This window comes from Watersipora subatra, chromosome 8 (assembly GCF_963576615.1).
Source record: "Watersipora subatra chromosome 8, tzWatSuba1.1, whole genome shotgun sequence".
Taxonomy (NCBI): Eukaryota; Metazoa; Bryozoa; class Gymnolaemata; order Cheilostomatida; family Watersiporidae; genus Watersipora; species Watersipora subatra.
The window spans coordinates 19,690,987-19,712,796 of record NC_088715.1 but is presented as its reverse complement, the minus strand read 5'-3'; the positions used below and the strand labels follow the sequence as shown (position 1 = coordinate 19,712,796).

Sequence of the window (21,810 nt, the reverse complement as noted above, 5' to 3'; positions counted from 1 at the left end):
GTCATAGCGATAGTTTTAGTGAAGAAAAATCACCGTCATACTGGATTTGAGCTCGCTACATTTAAATTGGTAGTCTCTAGCCACAAGGTCAGGCCATTCTTATCACACCCATTGCGCATTTACTGCATATCCTGTTCACGATTGCACACACTAAATGTGCACTTTTCACTGTTAATAAAGTGCGCCCTTTAGTTATGATGCCCCTGTTATACGTTTTTTTGCCCTCGCCATGTGAAGACATCAAGATATTAACTAAGAATTTGTTTAAAACTAAAACTTGGCAGTCGGTGCGCTGATTATGTTGAGTTATCGAATATGCTGATACTTGCATCGTATCTCTTTCAGGCGTTATTAGAGGGATTTTGGCGAATATCATAGAGGCATATTTATTATTCGACATAATCAGCACACCGACTGCCAAATTTGAATTTCGAGAGTAATTTTTGTTGACATCGTACATGTATGTCGAAAGATATTTCAAGTAGAGAGGGCGAAAAATCATTATGTTCTACATCGCAGGGCAAAAAAATTGTATAACAGGGTTTTATTGTAAACCGTCGTAAGCCTTGCGCACTGTATATTCATGCTATTAGATTTTTTCAACCTTCAATACATACCATGATTGCACATTTCAGAGATAGTCGTGTAATGCCTTTCATAGTGAAGAGTTTAGCTAGGGTAAAACTGTAAACATTTTTAAACACTTTTCTTGTGAAAGAATTAATGTTGATCTGATGCCTTATGGATATGATATTTAATATATCATTTTATATTTTACATTAGATATTACTAGATATTTTCCTATCATCTGAGATTTTGTTTCAGGTTTGACTGTCAGGATGTTTCAAGATTAAAATCAACAAAACTTGATCGCAGTTAAATTGCTCAGAAGAAAAAAATGTATCCAGACTTTCCTGAAAATAGTGTTAATGGTCATGCATATTTTTATAAATGATAAATGTACAGTATCATCAGCACTACAACTGCTACTCGGCAGTGCCTCGAATTCCAACTAACCTATCTTTAAATCATTTGCAACACGTATAGCAATATATCTGAGGCTATATTTAAGATTTTATTCCAATAATCATAAGCAAACAGAAAGTGCTTCATGTTGTAATTACAGCTGTCTCGTGTTGTAGTTACAGCTGTCTCATGTTGTAGGTACAGCTGTCTCGTGTTGTAGTTACAGCTGTCTCATGTTGTAGTTACAGCCGTCTCATGTTGTAGTTACAGCTGTCTCGTGTTGTAGTTACAGCTGTCTCATGTTGCAGTTACAGCTGTCTCATGTTGTAGTTACAGCTGTCTCGTGTTGTAGTTACAGCTGTCTCATGTTGTAGTTACAGCTGTCTCGTGTTGTAGTTACAGCTGTCTCATGTTGTAGGTACAACTGTCTCATGTTGTAGTACAGCTGTCTCGTGTTGTAGTTACAGCTGTCTCATGTTGTAGTTACAGCTGTCTCGTGTTGTAGTTACAGCTGTCTCATGTTGTAGGTACAGCTGTCTCATGTTGTAGTTACAACTGTCTCATGTTGCAGTTGGAGCATTCTCATGTCTAACCACACATTGTGTCTCTGTAATTGTTAGTACTTCTAATATCCAGGAACTATTCCTTCGAGGGAACAAGCTTGTATGTCACGAAGCACAAGCAGATGTAAATGAGCACAACTTGAGGCCGTTAATATGAAATCGCTCATTTTTTATGTGCAGTGTCAGGCTTTCACAATTTTGTAGCGAAATAATCTTAACAAGTCGTCAAACAGTATGACTTCGAGTATTGTTGACAACAAGACAGAGAGGAAGTTAAATCAAGGCTACACAGTTGGTGAGGGAGCAATGGATGCCCAGGGCAACATTCTTGCTGATGATGAGAAGGTTAGATTCAAATTCATCTACACGTATATTAAGGGCCACATCTATAAAATGAAGGCTTCCAAAACTATCTGATGCATGTTTTTCTTTGATTTTGGTTCAACATTTTTGTCAGTTTGGTGTAATATGAGTTGGTATCTATGGTCAGTAAAATCAAAAGTAAGCCCGGACTGAAGCTGATAAAATGGAATATTCATTCTGAAAGTTTTTAGCTTTCCATTGGGGCTTTTACTGTACCACAATCTGTGTCATGATCACCACTGTTTCCATTGCTGAGTCCATTACATTCAGATAGGTCAGAATCCATTACCTTGGTTCAGTTATGTACTTTTAGATAAGTCAGGGTTCATTACCTTGGTTCAGTTATGCACCTTTAGATAGGTCAGGGTCCATTACCTTGGTTCAGTTATGTACATTTAGATAGGTCAGGGTTCATTACCTTGGTTCAGTTATGTACCTTCAGATAGGTCAGGGTCCATTACCTTGGTTCAGTTATGCACATTTAGATAGGTCAGGGTCCATTACCTTGGTTCAATTATGTACCTTTAGATAGGTCAGGGTCCATTACCTTGGTTCAGTTATGTACATTTAGATAGGTCAGGGTTCATTACCTTGGTTCGGTTATGCACATTTAGATAGGTCAGGGTCCATTATTTTGGTTCAATCATGTACCTTCAGATAGGTCAGGGTCCACTACCTTGGTTCAGTTATGTACCTTCAGATAAGTCAGGGTCCATTACCTTGGTTCAGTTATGTACATTTAGATAGGTCAGGGTCCATTACCTTGGTTCAATCATGTACCTTCAGATAGGTCAGGGTCCACTACCTTGGTTCAGTTATGTACCTTCAGATAAGTCAGGGTTCATTACCTTGGTTCAGTTATGCACCTTTAGATAGGTCAGGGTCCATTACCTTGGTTTAATTATGTACCTTCAGATAGGTCAGGGTCCATTACCTTGGTTCAGTTATGCACCTTCAGATAAGTCAGGGTCCATTACCTTGGTTCAGTTATGCACATTCAGATAAGTCAGGGTCCATTACCTTGGTTCAGTTATGCACATTCAGATAAGTCAGGGTCCATTACCTTGGTTCAGTTATGCACCTTCAGATAAGTCAGGGTCCATTACCTTGGTTCAGTTATGCACATTCAGATAAGTCAGGGTTCATTACCTTGGTTCAGTTATGCACATTTAGATAGGTCAGGGTCCATTACCTTGGTTCAATTATGTACCTTTAGATAAGTCAGGGTCCATTACCTTGGTTCAGTTATGCACCTTTAGATAGGTCAGTGTCCATTACCTTAATTCAATCATGTACCTTCAGATAGGTCAGGGTCCATTACCTTGGTTCAGTTATGCACCTTTAGATAGGTCACGGTTCATTACCTTGGTTCAGTTATGCACCTTTAGATAGGTCAGGGTCCATTACCTTGGTTCAGTTATGCACATTTAGATAGGTCAGGGCTCATGACTTTGGTTCAACTACCTTAGCCAGGGTTCATGTTTTCAAATAAATTTTACTGCAGCTTTGGCTCGATGCAGTGTGGTTATAAAATAATGCTCATCTTTTTCTATGTATAGTTTTGAAAGAGATTTCTCTTCAAAGCATTGCATATTCAGATGGATTCGCTGTAATCAAGGTTTGTTGGTCTGAACTACAGGATGTCAGTTGTTATAGAGCATAGTATTATTCCAATTATGGCAGAATTTTTCAAGGTCGTGAGACCATACATTAGGTAAAGCCAAGATACATTTATGCGCAGAGTAAAATGCAGTATCTAATTTATACTTGAATTAACTGGAGCTAGCTCCTCCTGTTTTTTCTGTTGATAGGAAGCACTAACAAAGTTTCATCTCTTCATACAAAAAGGCAAACTTAAGGAACAAAGAGAGAGATACGCTGAAGCAGCTGCTGACTTTAAAGAAGCGCTGCGTTATCAGTACGTATTTATTACAGATTTAAAGATGAACTTTCGCGAAATCTTAGTGGATTTTATCAAAAAGTAGTGGCAGTTTTGCATCATTTGCATTTGTTTTTGATGTTTGAGCTAGTATGACTGCCAGATTGTTTCAAGATTAAATTCTACAAAACTTGAATGTGGTTGAAACACTCAGATCAAATGAAGTGTTGCTATGACATCTATAGTTGCGCAGTAGTAGGAGGCGGTAGTAGGAGGCGCATATAGTAGGAGGCGCATAATGCTGCAAGTTCAACGTAATAGCCGATATCAACTATAACAACGATAACAACTAGTGACGTCATTTTGGTCCGTGATTTTCTTTTGAGTGTTTTAACCGCGATCAAGTTTTGTTGATTTTAATTTCAAAACATCCTGGCAGTCAGATCTAACATCAACAACAATCGCAAGTGACAAATACCGATACTTTCTGATAAAATCTACTAGTTTTGTGTAAGTTAATCTTATAGTTAGTCAATTTTGACCAGATGACTACTGCAATGTTCTATAATGCTGCATGTTACTCATGATATTGATATTTGTTAAAACCTTTTCTGCCTGTAAATACCTTACTAACAGATACTTACTAACAGATACTTACTAACAGATACTTACTAACAGATACTTACTAACAGATACTTACCAACAGATACTTACCAACAGATACTTACTAACAGATACTTACTAACAGATACTTACCAACAGATACTTACCAACAGATACTTACTAACAGATACTTACTAACAGATACTTACCAACAGATACTTACTAACAGATACTTACTAACAGATACTTACTAACAGATACTTACTAATAGATACTTACTAACAGATACTTACTAACAGATACTTACTAACAGATACTTACTAATAGATACTTACTAACAGATACTTACTAACAGATACTTACCAACAGATACTTACTAACAGATACTTTCTATAAGATACTTACTAACAGACACTTACTAACAGATACTTACTAACAGATACTTTCTATAAGATACTTACTAACAGACACTTACTAACAGATACTTACTAACAGATACTTACTAACAGATACTTACTAACAGATACTTACTAACAGATACTTACTAACAGATACTTACTAACAAATACTTACTAACAGATACTTACTAACAGATACTTACCAACAGATACTTACTAACAGATACTTACCAACAGATACTTACTAACAGATACTTTCTATAAGATACTTACTAACAGATACTTACTAACAGATACTTACTAACAGATACTTACTAACAGATACTTACTAACAGATACTTACTAACAGATACTTACTAACAGATACTTACTAACAGATACTTACTAACAGATACTTACTAACAGATACTTACTAACAGATACTTACCAACAGATACTTACTAACAGATACTTACCAACAGATACTTACTAACAGATACTTTCTATAAGATACTTACTAACAGACACTTACTAACAGATACTTACTAACAGATACTTACTAACAGATACTTACTAACAGATACTTACTAACAGATACTTACTAACAGATACTTACTAACAGATACTTACTAACAAATACTTACTAACAGATACTTACTAACAGATACTTACCAACAGATACTTACTAACAGATACTTACCAACAGATACTTACTAACAGATACTTTCTATAAGATACTTACTAACAGATACTTACTAACAGATACTTACTAACAGATACTTACTAACAGATACTTACTAACAGATACTTACTAACAGATACTTACTAACAGATACTTACTAACAGATACTTACTAACAGATACTTACTAACAGATACTTACTAACAGATACTTACCAACAGATACTTACTAACAGATACTTACCAACAGATACTTACTAACAGATACTTTCTATAAGATACTTACTAACAGATACTTACTAACAGATACTTACTAACAGATACTTACTAACAGATACTTACTAACAGATACTTACTAACAGATACTTACTAACAGATACTAACAGATACTTACTAACAGATACTTACTAACAGATACTTACTAACAGATACTTACCAACAGATACTTACTAACAGATACTTACCAACAGATACTTACTAACAGATACTTTCTATAAGATACTTACTAACAGATACTTACTAACAGATACTTACTAACAGATACTTACTAACAGATACTTACTAACAGATACTTACTAACAGATACTTACTAACAGATACTTACTAACAGATACTTACTAACAGATACTTACTAACAGATACTCACTAACAGATACTTACTAACAGATACTTACTAACAGATACTTACTAACAGATACTCACTAACAGATACTTACTAACAGATACTTACCAACAGATACTTACTAACAGATACTTACTAACAGATGCCAATTTTAAATGTTCATCAGAGTTTACCTCAATTACCAAATTGGGGATTTAAGAATTTGAAAGTTGCAAAATTTTTTTAAGTACAGTGGACCCTCGCCCATATCGTATTATGTCATTCTGGTGTTGGGATCGTAAGTCGAAAATGTCATATAGAGAGATGTAGGAACCCATAGTAATTATCTAATTCAGATACCCCTGGTAAAAACATCAAAATGTTATTCATGTGCTGTACATATTAAAAATTAGTAACAAAATGGTTATATGGTTATATATAATGGACTAAAGTTTATAGAAAATATTATATTGAACACTACAATGCACCGTAAATTCGATATTGTTTCACTTACGCAAGATCAAGCCTTTACAAAACGTTGAAGATTGTAGAACTGAGAGAGAGCTTTGTATCTCTTTCAGTCGTAGTAGGAGGAGTTTCGGCGAATAGCTTACCGACATGTTTGTATCTCCGATGTATCCAGCACACCAACCATCAAATTTAAATTTCTAGAGACATTTTTGTTGATGTGGCAAGGAAAATGCCTTAATAAGGGGCCAGAAAGACTTTGTGTTCCAAATCGCAAGACGAAAAAACCATAAGACGTGGAGGCTGTAACCCGTGGGTCCACTGCATACTATTTTTAAAGTAGTAATAGTAAATATCATATTTTATTGGTCCTGAAGGGCCTATCTGAGTTTGATAGTCAAAAATATGATTTAATAGCCATCATCATTAGTTTTACAACACTGCCATTACTGAGTTTAAAGCAATCTGCTTTTTTTTTCGTAAGAACGCTCTGAGAGGCAAGCATTTCTTAATGTGATATGATGTGACAAGCCGAGGTTCTATGAAATTGTCAACTTTTTCCTCATGAATATTATGAGTTTTTATCTGTCAAGTTTTTTCAATAGCAAGCTCACTGCATAGTAGCTCTTATGTAATACGCTAACAAAATTTTCTTATAGAAAATTAAACTGTAAAACATTTATTGCTGAGTTTGTATATAAATATAGTTTGTGTATAAACATGGGAGCAAGTTCTGATGTGCTTTCAGCCCATTTACAACTATGTACAAGATAAAGCTGTTGTCTGGTGTTATTGTCAGGTGATAACTGACTATTGGTAGGGCTAGACTTGATGAATTTCTAAATCCGTTTCCTTAGGTCAGAGATCACTGGCAGTGATAACTCTTTCATGGTTTGATAATACTTTACTAAAGGTCACTTAAAAAATAACTGCCACGAACAGCTTGCATTGTTTATCTTAGGTAAATTAGACATGCTGATTCCGATTGAATACTCAAAATAAAGATGGGTCTACTCCATTTTTGTTTTTTGAAGGCTTTTTACAGCAATTCAATATCGGTGTCGCAAACGATGCAATCGACGCAACAAGCCCCACCCATAAATATGTGACGTAGCCTAGCTTTTTAGGGATGGAAGTTAGGGATGTTTAGTCCAATTTCGAATGATAGAGATGGGTGTCTTAAAACCCATTATTCTCTAAATTCAACCTTCAAAATAATCTCAGTTTTTTCTGTAAGGTAGATAAGCTATTTAACATTGCTTGTAGCTTATTAAAGGATGTTTAATAGGCTGAACGCCAAGAAAATTGAGCTCAAAAAAGCGCGATAACAGCGCTAGCTTGTGATAAAATTGCACTTTTTTCGAGCTCATTTTTCTCGGTGTTCAGCCTATTAAACATCCTTTAATAAGCTACAAGTAATGTTAAATAGCTTATCTACCTTTCAGAAAAAACTGAGATTATTTTGAAGGTTGAATTTAGAGAATAATGAGTTTTAAAACACCCATCTCTATCATTCGAAATTGGACCAAACATCCCTAACTTCCATCCCTAAAAAGCTAGGCTACGTCACATATTTATGGGCGGGGCTTGTTGTGTCGATTGCATCGTTTGTGACGCCGATATTAAATCATTGTAAAAAAGCTTTCAAAAAACCAAAACGGAGTGAGTGGACCAATCTCTATTTTGAGTACAAAATCGGAATCAGCGTGTCTGATTTACCTAAGATAAACAATGAAAGCTGTTTGAGTCAGTTATTCTTTAAGATTTTCCGTAAACATCTAGCTGGTGAGCTGTACATAATTGCCGGATGAAAAATGTGTTTTTATTTTTTCTCGTTAATTAAAACCACTGAAGAATATGCATATCAGGGTGAAATGTTTTTATTTCCTTTAGAATCATAGCTAGAGGAGAGAATCACCTGGATGTTGCCAAAACACACGGTCTCCTGGGGCGGGTATGTTTACCTCTCTTTAACTTTGTATTCTATATAAGCTGTTATATCAACTTGGTCATGTCGCCTATCTCTCAAAAATTTATATTGTTATATTTGTAGATGTTATATCATGAGATTAATTGTTGTTTAATGCTTATTTCTATAGCTTTTACATTTTTATGTGTGTATGTTTTCAGATTTGTTCTTTGTGTCCATTAGACTTACTCGTAGACAGTTGATGATTTTGACTGCTTTTGATTATCTTCCTTACTCGTGTTGCTTTTGCCTGTTAAGTTCTCAGAACTGCGCAGCCACATTCATGACTGCTGAATTGGTTTTTTCTTCAAACCTATTACTCATAAAATAATCGGATAGATTTGTCATCAGCTAGATTTCCGCATTTACATGTTATTAGAATTGAAACTGTGGATGAGATAAATGGATCCTGAAAAAAACTGGGTGTTGTTATAAGAGTAATTATAACTTAGTCCTGAAATTCTTGCAGATACACCATAAATTTGGACACAATAAAGACGCGGCCGAAGAGCTAAACAAGGAGCTACAGATCTACGAGAACCATGGCTACTGTAAAGAATATGGTGCCGCAGATCTGTGGCAAGTGCATGATGTGCTTGCTCAGGTCTATGACAACCTCAGAGAACCTGATATTGAGATTAGGCATTACGAGTTAGCTATTGAGATTCTTGTTGCATCTACATACGCCCCACCCGAGGTTGGCACTTACAGCTAAAATTTATCTCCTTTGATAAATAAGCAATACTTGAATTATTTATAGGCTTGTTGTATTATGAAAACTTACAAACCTGTTGAGCTAATGCTAGGCAGCTAGAGGAAGGGTTGCATAATTTCTGGAAGACAGCTTTTTGTCGATTTCCTAATTTCCTGAACCTTAGGTAGTGTTTTTAAGCTATAAATTAAGTTTCAGGGTTGTTAAGGCAATCACTTGATTATTTCATATGTATCACATTTGGGTATCATTTTGTTATCTCTTCCACATATACATGTAGATGTGGAAGAGTTGGGTGTAATCTCGTTGGGCGTTGCGCTCACTTTTTGAGGGAGAAAATAACTCTAGCTTTAGTTTTAAATGGCTGTAATATCATTAGTAGTAATTACCATATACACTATATAAATTGTGTGTTCAAAATTTGCAGCTGTTATTTTTGATGCCGTAACTTTAACTCGTGTAATTATCTTTATTTTAACAGTTTTGGCAGCATTCAATTCATCATTACAAATCATATATACATGTATGTTGTGGCTAAGCAAGTTGGTAGCTTTAAAATCTTTTGTTAGGTCAACAGATAAGACATGGAATTAGCATTTAGCCTGTCTTTAGACTTTGTTTACCATCATAAAAAATCCTACAAAGGTCATTGGCATAGATAATGACCTCTCCTAATAAGATCTTATTAGGAAATGAATTTTGTGGGGTGTTTTATCATCATGATATTTATTGCAGAGACTGCCTCACATGCACAACAATGTTGGCAATGCCTACAGGAATGTTGGCAAGTACAATGAGGCGAGAAAACACTTAGAGAAGGCTAAAGAAATGATGATGCTGATGCACTGTTTTGAGCCCGTGGAAGACATGGCTAAGGTATTTCCTTGTATCATCAAAGCGGATATTTTGTGCTTGATAACGAATTCATTTTAAAAGAGATTGCTATTCAAAAAGTTGTCTTTTATGTAAGAAAGTTGAAGAATATTGTTATAAAGGGTGACTCAAAAATGTTGATTAGATTTTTTCAGCAAAAAAAAATTGGTATCAGTTTCAGTCACTACTTGGCACCGATGTGTTTAGTAAATCTTTTCAGTAGACTTGAAACCACTGCTGGTGTGTCGATGTTTGTTCAGCTTGCCTCTGAACCAATAATGTCTTACTGCATTGGTTAATTATGTTAATGAGTCGGATTTCTGCTTTTCGAAATGTTACCATAGACAATAAGAATATAATTGCAACAATGTATTTCATTAGGATTAAAAATCGATAGTGAACGGAAAACTTGAAGACTTCGTTGGTGTAGGAAAAGATTGGCGACTGTAGTTTGCAGTGTCTAGTAAAGAATTAATAAAAATGGATGCAATCTAACCGTGTTAAAAAAATTGTATTTTAACTGCGATCAAGTTTTGTTGATTTTAATCTTGAAACATCCTGGCAGTCGGATCACCCCAAACGTAAAAACAATCGCAAACAATAGAAAAATGCCGATACTTGTCGATAACATCTGCTAAACCTTTGTGTAAGTTAACCTTTAAAAAGAAGGAAAAATCGTGTCTGCAACATGTCTTTTCTTTGTGTTAAATGAACTACTTCGATCACAGACTTCACCTGTTACTAGCCGTTGTAATATTTCCAACATTCCTATTAGCTGGTTCAAATGTGAAGCTGAAAATCGTTATCTTTATATAATACATCGCTGAATCAGTCTGGTATATGAATCTTGATATGTATTAGTGTGAATAATGATTAAATTAAATTTAGTCACCCGTGAGCTTATCTGTCATTCTACCTTGGACATTTCATGGCTATTATGAACACCACCTAAATGACCAACTGCATTATGACGACTCCCAATTTATTGGGATTGCTACTATATCCTATTATATTGCAGATATCAACTCTCATCATGTTAGACTACTTGTAAATCACTTGGATCTTGAAGAGAAATAAATTCCAGCTGGTGTTCTGTGGTTGCAGGTTCACTCAAGTCTAGGTGACCTTTATAAGGATCTTGGGATGTACCACGAAGCAATCGAGGAGTTGGAACAGTGCATTAAAATAAGAGAGAAGACGAGGACAGGCTCAGATGGAGCTCTACTCAGGGGCACAACTCATCAGACACTCTCAAGCCTTTATGAGCAAATTGGTGTAAGAATCACTCGCTACACTTATTGCGCGATAAATCATTTTTCAGGGTCAGAAGATGGATGATTTGCCTTGTACGCTGAAATCTTCATCGGTTTTACTTGTCATTCTACTTTGTTTTTATTAGAATGCAGAGAAAGCTAAAGAGCACGAAGATAAATCTAAGCTGGGATTGAAGGGTCTCATGGGTTCTAAAGAAGAACGAGAAGAGGTTTTGAGAGATCTTACAGGTCAGTTCTGTTTTATAAAGTGATTAATTCAGTCTAATGCCTCTTGATTTTGTGGTTTCCATAGTCTACCGAGTAGTACTCTGATAGTCATATGACATGTACACTCTAAAGTCTCTGATAGTCTACTGGGTAGTGCTCTGATAGTCATATGACAAGTATACTCTAAAGTATCTGATAGTCTACTGAGTAGTACTCTGATAGTCTAATGACATGTACACTTTAAAGTCTCTGATAGCCTTAAGCCCAACATGAGTTCTATTTAATAATATCAACCATGTTTGTATCACAATGAAATTTTATTTGTTTCTGTGGGTTTAAGAGGGACACAGTCAACAATTTTCTCTCATTTATCCTGTATTCCAACTATGACAGTATAATATTTTATGAATTTATTTGCAGATTGAACATCTTTATCCTCTTGGGTAGCTTTTGTAATCTAAATCACCTTTAAAGGTTTATCTGTTTCCACAAAACGGTCAATCGTGTTTTTCTGTAGAAAACGTGAAAGGTCACAACGCAAATTTAATGATGGGTCGGCTCGCTGCCGGGCTTACAGCCAGCGATGACATCAACAAAGCACAGACATATCAGGCTGCTGATGACAACAAGAACGCTATCATATACTATGAAAAGGTTTGCTTGTTCATTTATACCCACTTATCTTCTTAGTGGGAACTGCAATGGTTAGCAGGTCATGAAATAGGTACCAGAGTAAGACAACTCTCAGTTGTGTGCCTGCTTGTTATTTTAGTAGCAGCCATTGATTATGGTTCATTATGTATTCGATGGATTGATGGTCATGATATGGAGACATAGCAGGAATGGTAGCTGGCCAATATAGATGTGTCATTATATATTGCTATCTATTTTTGTTAATTTTTCATTTATTCATCCATTTATAACAGTTGTGGCTCTGCGATTCAATTAAGATATCTAGTTGTGGTCTGGGCTTCAATTGAGATATCTAGTTGTGCTCTGGGCTTCAATTGAGATATCTAGTTGTGGATCTGGGCTTAAATTGAGATATCTAGTTGTGGATCTGGGCTTTCACTCCGATATTTAGTTGTGGTCTGGGCTTCAATTCAGATACCTAGTTGTGGTCTGAGCTTCAATTCAGATACCTAGTTGTGGTCTGGGCTTCAATTCAGATATCTAGTTGTGGTCTGGGCTTCATTTCAGATTTTTAGTTGTGGACCTGGGCTTCAATTCAGATATCTAGTTGTGGTCTGGGCTTCATTTCAGATTTTTAGTTGTGGACCTGGGCTTCAATTCAGATATCTAGTTGTGGTCTGGGCTTCAATTCAGATATCTAGTTGTGGATCTGGGCTTCAATTCAGATATTTAGTTGTGGATCTGGGCTTTCATTCCGACATTTAGTTGTGGTCTGGGCTTCAATTCAGATATCTAGTTGTGGATCTGGGTTTCAATTCAGATATCTAGTTGCAGTTGTGGGTTTCTTTTTCGATCATTTATTTTTGTCGTTCTAAACGTATGCTCTACTGTACTCTTACTGTCTCTTACCGTATGCTCTACTGTCACTTTTAGGGAATTCAAGCACTGAATGAACTGCCTGAGGAAGTAAAAAATTCGGAACAGTTGTTGTCTACTCTCGCCCTCTGTTATAACAATGTGGGCAATGCTTACAGAAAAACTAACCAGTGGAAACTCGCTGAGGTCAGTCTTTTGTTAAGGTTTTACAGCAGTTTATCTTGTGTCGCTGTTGTGTCTCATCTTGCTTCAAAGCTATAACCTCTATTATAGGAGGTGTGACAGTGGTTAAGACAGCTATTATTAGACATACCCGAATATTTGAAACAAATCCTTTTTCGTTTGATTTGTACCAATAGAAAAGTGATTTGGGTTCAAATATGAAAATGAAATGATTTAAGAATTGATTTTGACAAATGTCCAATTATTAACACGTTTTTTGCATACAGTCTCGTGGCAAATAATTGGTCGAATATAAAGCGGAACTATAAGCTATTACCTGTCACTTAACCAACCAAGGCAGCTTGGGTAATATCATGATAGGTTTGAAATGCACAGCCTAATATTAGCTATCATGCTCTGTCAATGACACTTTAGGCAGCAGAAACTCTACTAAGGCAAATCAGTCACAAAGTGATTAACAGTAATGGTGTAAAAGTTACATCTTTTAAAGATGGATGTACACAAAATTTTAGTATAAATTATCAGAAAGTATTGGTATTGTTCTATCATTTGAGATTGTTTTTTATGTTTGAGGTGATCCGACTGCCAGGATGTTTCAAGGTTAAAATCGGACAAACTTCATCATTATTAATGCATTCTAAAGAAAATGCGTGTTATGTCTATAGCACACAGTAATACTTTATATAGTACAGGTATATCTATAGCACACAGTAATACTTTATATAGTACAGGTATATCTATAGCACACATTAATACTTTATATAGTACAGGTATATCTATAGCACACATTAATACTTTATATAGTACAGGTATATCTATAGCACACAGTAATACTTTATATAGTACAGGTATATCTATAGCACACAGTAATACTTTATATAGTACAGGTATATCTATAGCACACAGTAATACTTTATATAGTACAGGTATATCTATAGCACACAGTAATACTTTATATAGTACAGGTATATCTATAACACCCATTAATACTTTATATAGTACAGGTATATCTATAATAACACCCATTAATACTTTGTATAGTACAGGTATATCTATAACACCCATTAATACTTTATATAGTACAGGTATATCTATAACACCCATTAATACTTTATATAGTACAGGTATATCTATAGCACACATTAATACTTTATATAGTACAGGTATATCTATAACACCCATTAATACTTTATATAGTACAGGTATGTCTATAGCACACAGTAATACTTTATATAGTACAGGTATATCTATAGCACCCATTAATACTTTATATAGTACAGGTATATCTATAGCACCCATTAATACTTTATATAGTACAGGTATATCTATAGCACACATTAATACTTTATATAGTACAGGGGTCAGCAACTTGCGGCTCCGGAGCCGCAGGTTGCTTTTTCATCCCCTCGCTGTGACTCCCCCTGGCTTGGATTTGTTTTCCTTTTTTCACCATATGCCAAGTAATTCATAAAAATATAAAAGTTGTATCACTAGATTTTGTAATATAATTTAAAAAAAATTATGGCGATAAATCAAACATTGTCGTTTGTTATGCGTCATTATTTATGCGCCGATAAAACCACCAAAATTGCACCAGCCGGCATGACACTTGTTGATTTTTTTACCTCAGATAGGCAAACTATGGCAAATACTAAGAAAAGTGACAGAGGAAAATAGAACATTTAATCCTACGTGGGCTAATTCATTTTCTTTCACTGCTAATGAGACTGGTTCACCAGTTTGCTTAATATGTAAAGAGAAATTTGCCAACAACAATAAGACAAATGTCGTAAAACACTTTCAGAATAAACGTGCAGACCTTGCTTAAAATATCCAGAGGGAGATGAGCGAAAAAAGGTCGTTTCGGGACTGATTCGTAAGGCTAATTTGAGCAAAAATCATTTCAGAAGGGGACAAAGCTCGCAAATTCAACTACATATGCTAGTTTTGTGGCCGCTCAAGAAATAGTCCGGCACGGAAAGCCATTTTTTCAAGCGGAATTTAAGTTCAGCATTTTTTTTTTAAAGATGTACCGATGTAAACATGAAATGGCAATTTTTCTTGAAAGTAACCTTATGAACAATGTAATATTTTCACGTTAAGTTCAAGTTATTTTTAGATATTTTATTGTTCTTTGCAAAAGTTTAATTTTGTTTTCTCAGCAGTTAAATCATTATACATGCTACACCTTTTTATTTTCTGGTGTAAACATGGTATAAAAGCTAAACAAAAATGTTACATGTAGCATTTTTTTTCAATTGAAAATATCAAAGGGGTTTTGTGGCTCCCACTACGTTCTTTCCTGCGGAAAGCGGGTCCAAAGGCTCTTTGAGTAGAGAAGGTTGCAGACCCTTAATAAAGTACATAGTACTATATTTACCACATCTACTTGTCTATATTTCTAGGAGAAACTCCGGCAGGCACTTGACATTAGAAGAAGACTATTCGCTGATGAACCATCAGATGACACCGGATCAACCTTGTTCAATCTTGGCCATCTTCTCCAGGGTATCGGTGGCAGGGCAAACACAGAGGAGGCTTTGAAGCTTCACAAAGAGTGTCTGGACATGTACCTGAATCTAGCAGGTCCCACAGGTAGAGAGCTTCATGATATTGCAGTTTAATTGTTTGGAGGCGATTTTTAATGCAGACGATATGAAAATTGCAATTATTTAAAGAGGCCAATCGTATAAATGATATTATTATGTAATGGCGATTTCGCACCTGATGATTTTCAGACTGAGCGATGCTAGAACTAAAACCTATGGGCCTTCTAGTCTTGTAATACCCTCATTTCATGGCCTTCATACGGGCATTCATTAAATGCATGTTTCTAATTATCACGAACACAAAAAGGTTTCTTTTTAAGCTAAAATATACAAAAAGATTTAACTAAAATTTTCAAGTATTTCACATACTAATATGTCAATATATACTGAATCGTCTGTACGCATTATCGAATCGTCTGATGACTTTCGGAGATCATGAAGCTCTACATACAGATAGCTTCTCTCATGAAACATTGCTGTGAGCGTTTACGTACGTACGTACATAGTTCGCCCAAATGTAGTTTGGTTCTATGATGCTCAAACATAATGTTAAGCAGTCATATTTACCTTTTATAGTTTAAAATCAGGCATCTAAGGAGAATGTTGACAGGTGTAACAGTGGTAAAACGGAAAGACAAGGTCTTGTTTTTGAATAAAATAACAAACAGGACAAACTTCTTTATAAAAGTTATTAAAAAAATCTCTGTTCAAAGATCCAATGCCATGCTTCGAGCGTTAGGAAAGAAAATTTCAATGTACAAGAATCGAACACAGTTATTCAGATTTCCAGCAAAGCAGACTACCATGTGCACCACTTGACCGCCTTGCTGCAATGTGGAGCAATTTTGGACATAGTTGTTACACATGACGGTCTCTCAGTGCACGAGTCTGCCGCCATACTTGTCTTTACTATAATAACAGTCGTATCTATGCATCTGTAGCAACGATTGGAGGCTGAAGTTGAAGGTTCCTTCGCACAACTTTTGAACTCATGGCAGTCAGCTTAGTAGCCCGATACTCTAACACCCGCACCAATTGACCAACTTTCAGCTCTCTGAATAGTTGTGCGCACACTTATTCTCTCTGCTTCATCATCACGCCTGATGATCTCTGATCGTACGCTAGACTGTTAGAGTAGCAGTTTGATTTCCTTTTTAGGGAACACCAGAAGAAGTTATCAAACCCACTACAGTTGATATAGCGATGTTTTTATTTTGAAATTTTCCCTTCCGTTTGACTCATAAATTTGATATTAATATAGTTCTTAATCATCAAGCCAATTTTCCAACATTCTAAGTTATATTCTATCACTGAATGCCTGGTGTGGCCCGGGTAATAATTTGTTTTTATTGAACATATAGAACAGTTACTATTCTAACTTCTAAACCTCATATCGGAAGAAAAGTGTTTTGTGCAGTTCAAATAAAATTGGAGAAAAAATAAAACAATTGTGAAAGTGTTTAAATGTGAAATAATTAGCAAGTAATGGCTAGATAAAGTCTGTTTTGGTACAGTGGTTACAATGAAAAATTGTGTAATACTGGTACTATTAATACGAAATGAGAAAAAAAATTCAATTTCAATATTAAAATGTTCCAAGTATTGTATACTTCCGATATTAAAAGTTATATTCTGTGTAGGTCATGCTCAGCAGGTTTTCTTTATAAAATAAGAGATGCCAATGAATCAGATTGCTAAAATATTTTGTTAGTTTGCTGATGTCATCTCTGGACAGAAAAGGAAGACTAGGTGAAAGCTAAACTTGGAACAGCATCTTGTATTAGAAACAAGCTTGTACATAAGACTGTTTTATTTTCAAACAACAGAGTTGCCTTTGCGTGCCTTTTTATATGACTAGAGAAGCAGGTACTTGGTACTTATGCAAACACTGCTATTGCCAAGACATCTTCTCTGTGGCATCGATGCTAAATAGAGCGTGTTGGAATCTTTTCAACATCGCGGTAATCCTACAATATTACTGGCTAAGTTATGTCACAGAATCATGCATTTTTACACCATTAGAAAACTAATACTTTTACTGTTCTCTCAACTGGCTGTGAGTGCACAACTCCAGCTTAGCATTCATTAAGAGTTATTAAGTATGCGTAAACACTAGTGTAATGCCGGCATTGCACGGGTAATAAAAACAATTTATTAGTAGTGGCAGATAATGTAGTTACAGATGGATAAGTTGATTAATTAGCCGATGGCAAAATTATCAACTTGGCTAATTTGAGTAACCTAAGCTAGTAACTTAATTTTGTCTGAATCTTTACTGTTATAAGAGCTGTGAAGCCAGCTTGGAATCGTCAAACGCATTGTGCTTCGACTGTGTATTTTAACTGATGTAATGAATAGGACCACAATTATTTCATTGTATAGCAATGGAATAATTTTGGTCTATTGTGACCAAAACAATGGCCTTTGGTCTAGTTGTTTAGCTCGTCTGTCTGCCGGCCTGGATGATTCAAGTCCAAACCCAGTGGGAGGCAGTTTTTCTTTCCTAAAACTTTATCGCTGGACACACAGACAACAGACCAACAATCAGACAAACATTGAGATTTATATATCTACATGTATATACACACAATATTCATGAATGAAACATTGTGGTGCATCAGTATGTGCAGCCTTTAACGCATTAGCACAATGCGCGTGACATCGAGGAACGCAGCTGGATTTTGAAATCTATCCTTAGTTTCCCATCTTGGCCTTCCTTAAATGCTGAAACACAAGAAACGAATTAAGCCTGGATTCCAGCTTTATGCTGTATCAAAAGGAGCAAGACCAGCATATTCAAGGACTGGCTTGCCTGCACACCCCATTTGAACAAGGTGAACAGAGTGATATAGAAAGACTCTAACAATGTAGAAGATGCGCAGAAATGATTAGCTACTGTAGGAGCACCAGTTACATATGAAAATTGCAAACCAGAAGCGTTCTTAGGAACAGAACCTTTGGAGATACAGCTGACATTTCAATGAGTCTCTGACCATTGAATGAATGTTATTTCAATGAACTTTCTCTGACCTCGGACTTCCAATGAGGAGCAACCGTAGAATATGAGAATATTCACCAGCAGAGTGCAAGGACCGCATGTATCCCACATTGATACAACAGTCTAAAAAGATCGAACAGTTGAAAATTTCAACTTTTTTGTGTGTTGGTGTCAAGAGAAGGTAATGAAAAACATCTTGTTGATGATTACCAATAGCAATAAGACGTTGCACACACATAATGCACTCCTGGATTATTGAACATAATGATTATCAATAGTTTTCAAACTATTTCAGGTGATGTAAAATACATTTTGTTTTCAGATGCCACCAAATTGCGTTTCCTTAAGAGTTTTTATGGTCTTTCGCCTCAGGAGCTTCAGTTTGTTTACATGGGTTCCCTGCTTTCACTACAGATGTATAGCTTGTAAGCTACACTGCATACCATAAAATCTCTATTTGAACGCCATGGCACTCTATTTTTCAACCCTTTCCTCATAGCAGTGCTTTATTAGAGGTGACTTTCAATTAGAGGTGTCATTCAAATAAAGGTTTTATGGTATTCGTAAAAGAATAAAAGGCATCATATTAGGTTGAGAATATTGCTTCCTAAAATGCAGTGAGTTTATTATTTTGCAGGTAAACACAAACAGTGGATCGTAAGTTTGTATCGAGGTTTGGCGGTGGGTCACGAGCGCCTTGGAAACTCTCGAGGGGCTATAGAAATGTATGAGCAGGCTAAGGAGCTACTTGTTGAACCAGGAGACGCTGATGAGCTGCGTGCGGTTTGCAATAATGTCGGCAACTCGTATGAGTCCATTGGCGTAAGTCCAAGCTTCAGTTGATAGCATTCCACCCAAAATGTAGACTTGTTCATAATATTTGGTACACACCTGTTGTTATTGTTGGTTAGCATCGCTGTAACGCTATGGGCATTTACTATTTGTTTGTTTACACTTTGCATGTCTTCTGTACATACGCACCATTTTTATTGGCAAAAATTAATCATCAGAAAAGTGATATTTTTCATTACATGCCAACAGAAATAAGGAATTAGTGAGTGAGTTGAACAAATAGTGGTTTAAACTTTAGTTATCTAATAGCAATTGTGGTGGAGTCGGAATAGTGATATTGAAGGTTGTAGAAGCAGAAAGTTCATAAACTAAAATATATGATGGTGGATGTACTGTATGTTGGTGTCATGAAAACAATGTTTATCAAATATGTATGGAAGGAGAAATACAGATATTCTGGGCACTGGAGCACAAATGCAGAAACGAGCAAGTTTAGAATAAGGCATTATGTTCAAAGATTTCGTGATGAGTGAAGTCTTCATCTGGAATATGTGATCAGTAGTACACACGTCTTACTTTAGGATTTTGTAAATTTCCCACTAGCCCTTTCACTGCCAACCATGTGCAAATTCAGGTATCAGCTTAATGCCAGCCATTTTACCGAAAATTGCCGATATTGCTTCATGATATGTAAACAGCATTTTTTCAATTTCAATCCCTATCTAGAACATGTTTGTTACATATTTTATTTTGCCAACATTTTAACCAACATTGCTATGCAAAAATTCAGTGGATCCATACTTTGTGCGATGATAAAGCTATGTGAAGCTACGATCGATGCGAAGCTAAAACGATCCTCCACAATGTTCCTCACTCTTACAAAACTATTACTTTCACCACTATCAGAGAAAATGTTGCTGCTTTAATTATCTGTATAATCACAAAAATCTGCATCTGAATTGGCTATAATGTCATCAACCTAACTAATTACCTGCTTTCTGAATCGCGTGCGGTAATTATTGATCTCACACAAAAATGGTCATTTTTAGATTAGAAATTCTCAAACAAAAGTTTAAATTGTCAATTTCATAAAAGTCTTAGAGACCGTGGGTTATGCTGTCAACGAATAGTAAAATTAGGTAACTACTCAATTGCTGGAAAAGTCGCATAAATGCGTCTATGGTAGCAAAAGGGTTAGAATTTTTTTAAGTAGGCCTTTTTATTATAGTCTGTTAGAGTTGTTTCCTCCTAGCTTTTAATAAGTCGTTATTGCTGATTGTTGACAGGATTTTAAAAATGCTGAAAAAAACATCATGCAGGCGCTAGATATGGCCGTTGTGACAGCCGTTGACAATCCTGACACAGAGCTTCAGGTTAGTTTGTGGTGGTCTATTATTGGATTGTGTTCACAGCTTAATTCTATGGATATTGGGCTCTTGTTTTTATCACATTGATCAGGTGAATGCTTATTCTCACGGCTGTTTATTTTTGTTGTCTCACTTTACATACAGGTATTAAAAATTCCTTCTTTTGCTTTCACAAAACAAGGCATTTTTTTGTTTAGTTCATAACAAATTTCACATTCATTTCTTTTTTCCTTTTATTCAGAATGTCTAGTTTCATCAAATATGACAGATCTTTCAACAAGGTCTTTCAGCAACTTATATTTTTAATGTCAGCCTAAAGGATATTTTAAATCAGTAATATTGTTACTCTTACTGCTACTATCACTGCTATCGTTGCCTTCGGTATTTCGTGACTACATTCTATCGTGGTCCCCCATCTTTGTAGACTTTTACCTTTGAAAACATGAAGCTTCTGCAATTAATTTTCGCGAACGACGCTGTTGTTTGCAATTTTGTGTAGCGGCGCTGAACACTTTTTTTGGAGACTCCTGATATAATATCAAAGTAACACCATAAATACTATTCAAAAATGTACAGTGAACGGGAATGACGATTGTTTGTCTACAAATATGGCGGCATTTCCGTGAACTAGCGGTGTGCAGATGAGTTGATGACGTCAAAAAAATGAATGACTTCTTCATTTTTTTGACGTCATCAAGTTAATGCTATTACTAGTGCTTATACTATTATTACTGTTATATTTATACTATAATAGTAAAATTATCATTTTTTGTTATTAAATTTCTAACACAAAGTGTCATGTTTTTATATTATTGCTTTTTTTAAATTATTTTAATTATAATACGCATGAATTCACTCTGGTTCTTTTACGTTTACG

General features: G+C 35.5%; 1 protein-coding gene across 1 annotated transcript in view; it reads left to right on the top strand.

The window, feature by feature from the left end:
- Window positions 1-21,810, top strand: part of LOC137401394 (tetratricopeptide repeat protein 28-like) — a 37,909-nt gene that overhangs the window by 10,585 nt on the left and 5,514 nt on the right. Inside the window, exons 10-21 of the mRNA XM_068087721.1 lie at window positions 1,734-1,874; window positions 3,704-3,810; window positions 8,394-8,454; window positions 8,939-9,166; window positions 9,917-10,057; window positions 11,159-11,329; window positions 11,454-11,556; window positions 12,053-12,189; window positions 13,102-13,230; window positions 15,633-15,822; window positions 19,412-19,596; window positions 20,853-20,939. Coding sequence (XP_067943822.1) covers window positions 1,734-1,874; window positions 3,704-3,810; window positions 8,394-8,454; window positions 8,939-9,166; window positions 9,917-10,057; window positions 11,159-11,329; window positions 11,454-11,556; window positions 12,053-12,189; window positions 13,102-13,230; window positions 15,633-15,822; window positions 19,412-19,596; window positions 20,853-20,939 — 1,680 coding nt within the window. The remainder of the gene's footprint in view (window positions 1-1,733; window positions 1,875-3,703; window positions 3,811-8,393; window positions 8,455-8,938; window positions 9,167-9,916; window positions 10,058-11,158; window positions 11,330-11,453; window positions 11,557-12,052; window positions 12,190-13,101; window positions 13,231-15,632; window positions 15,823-19,411; window positions 19,597-20,852; window positions 20,940-21,810) is intronic.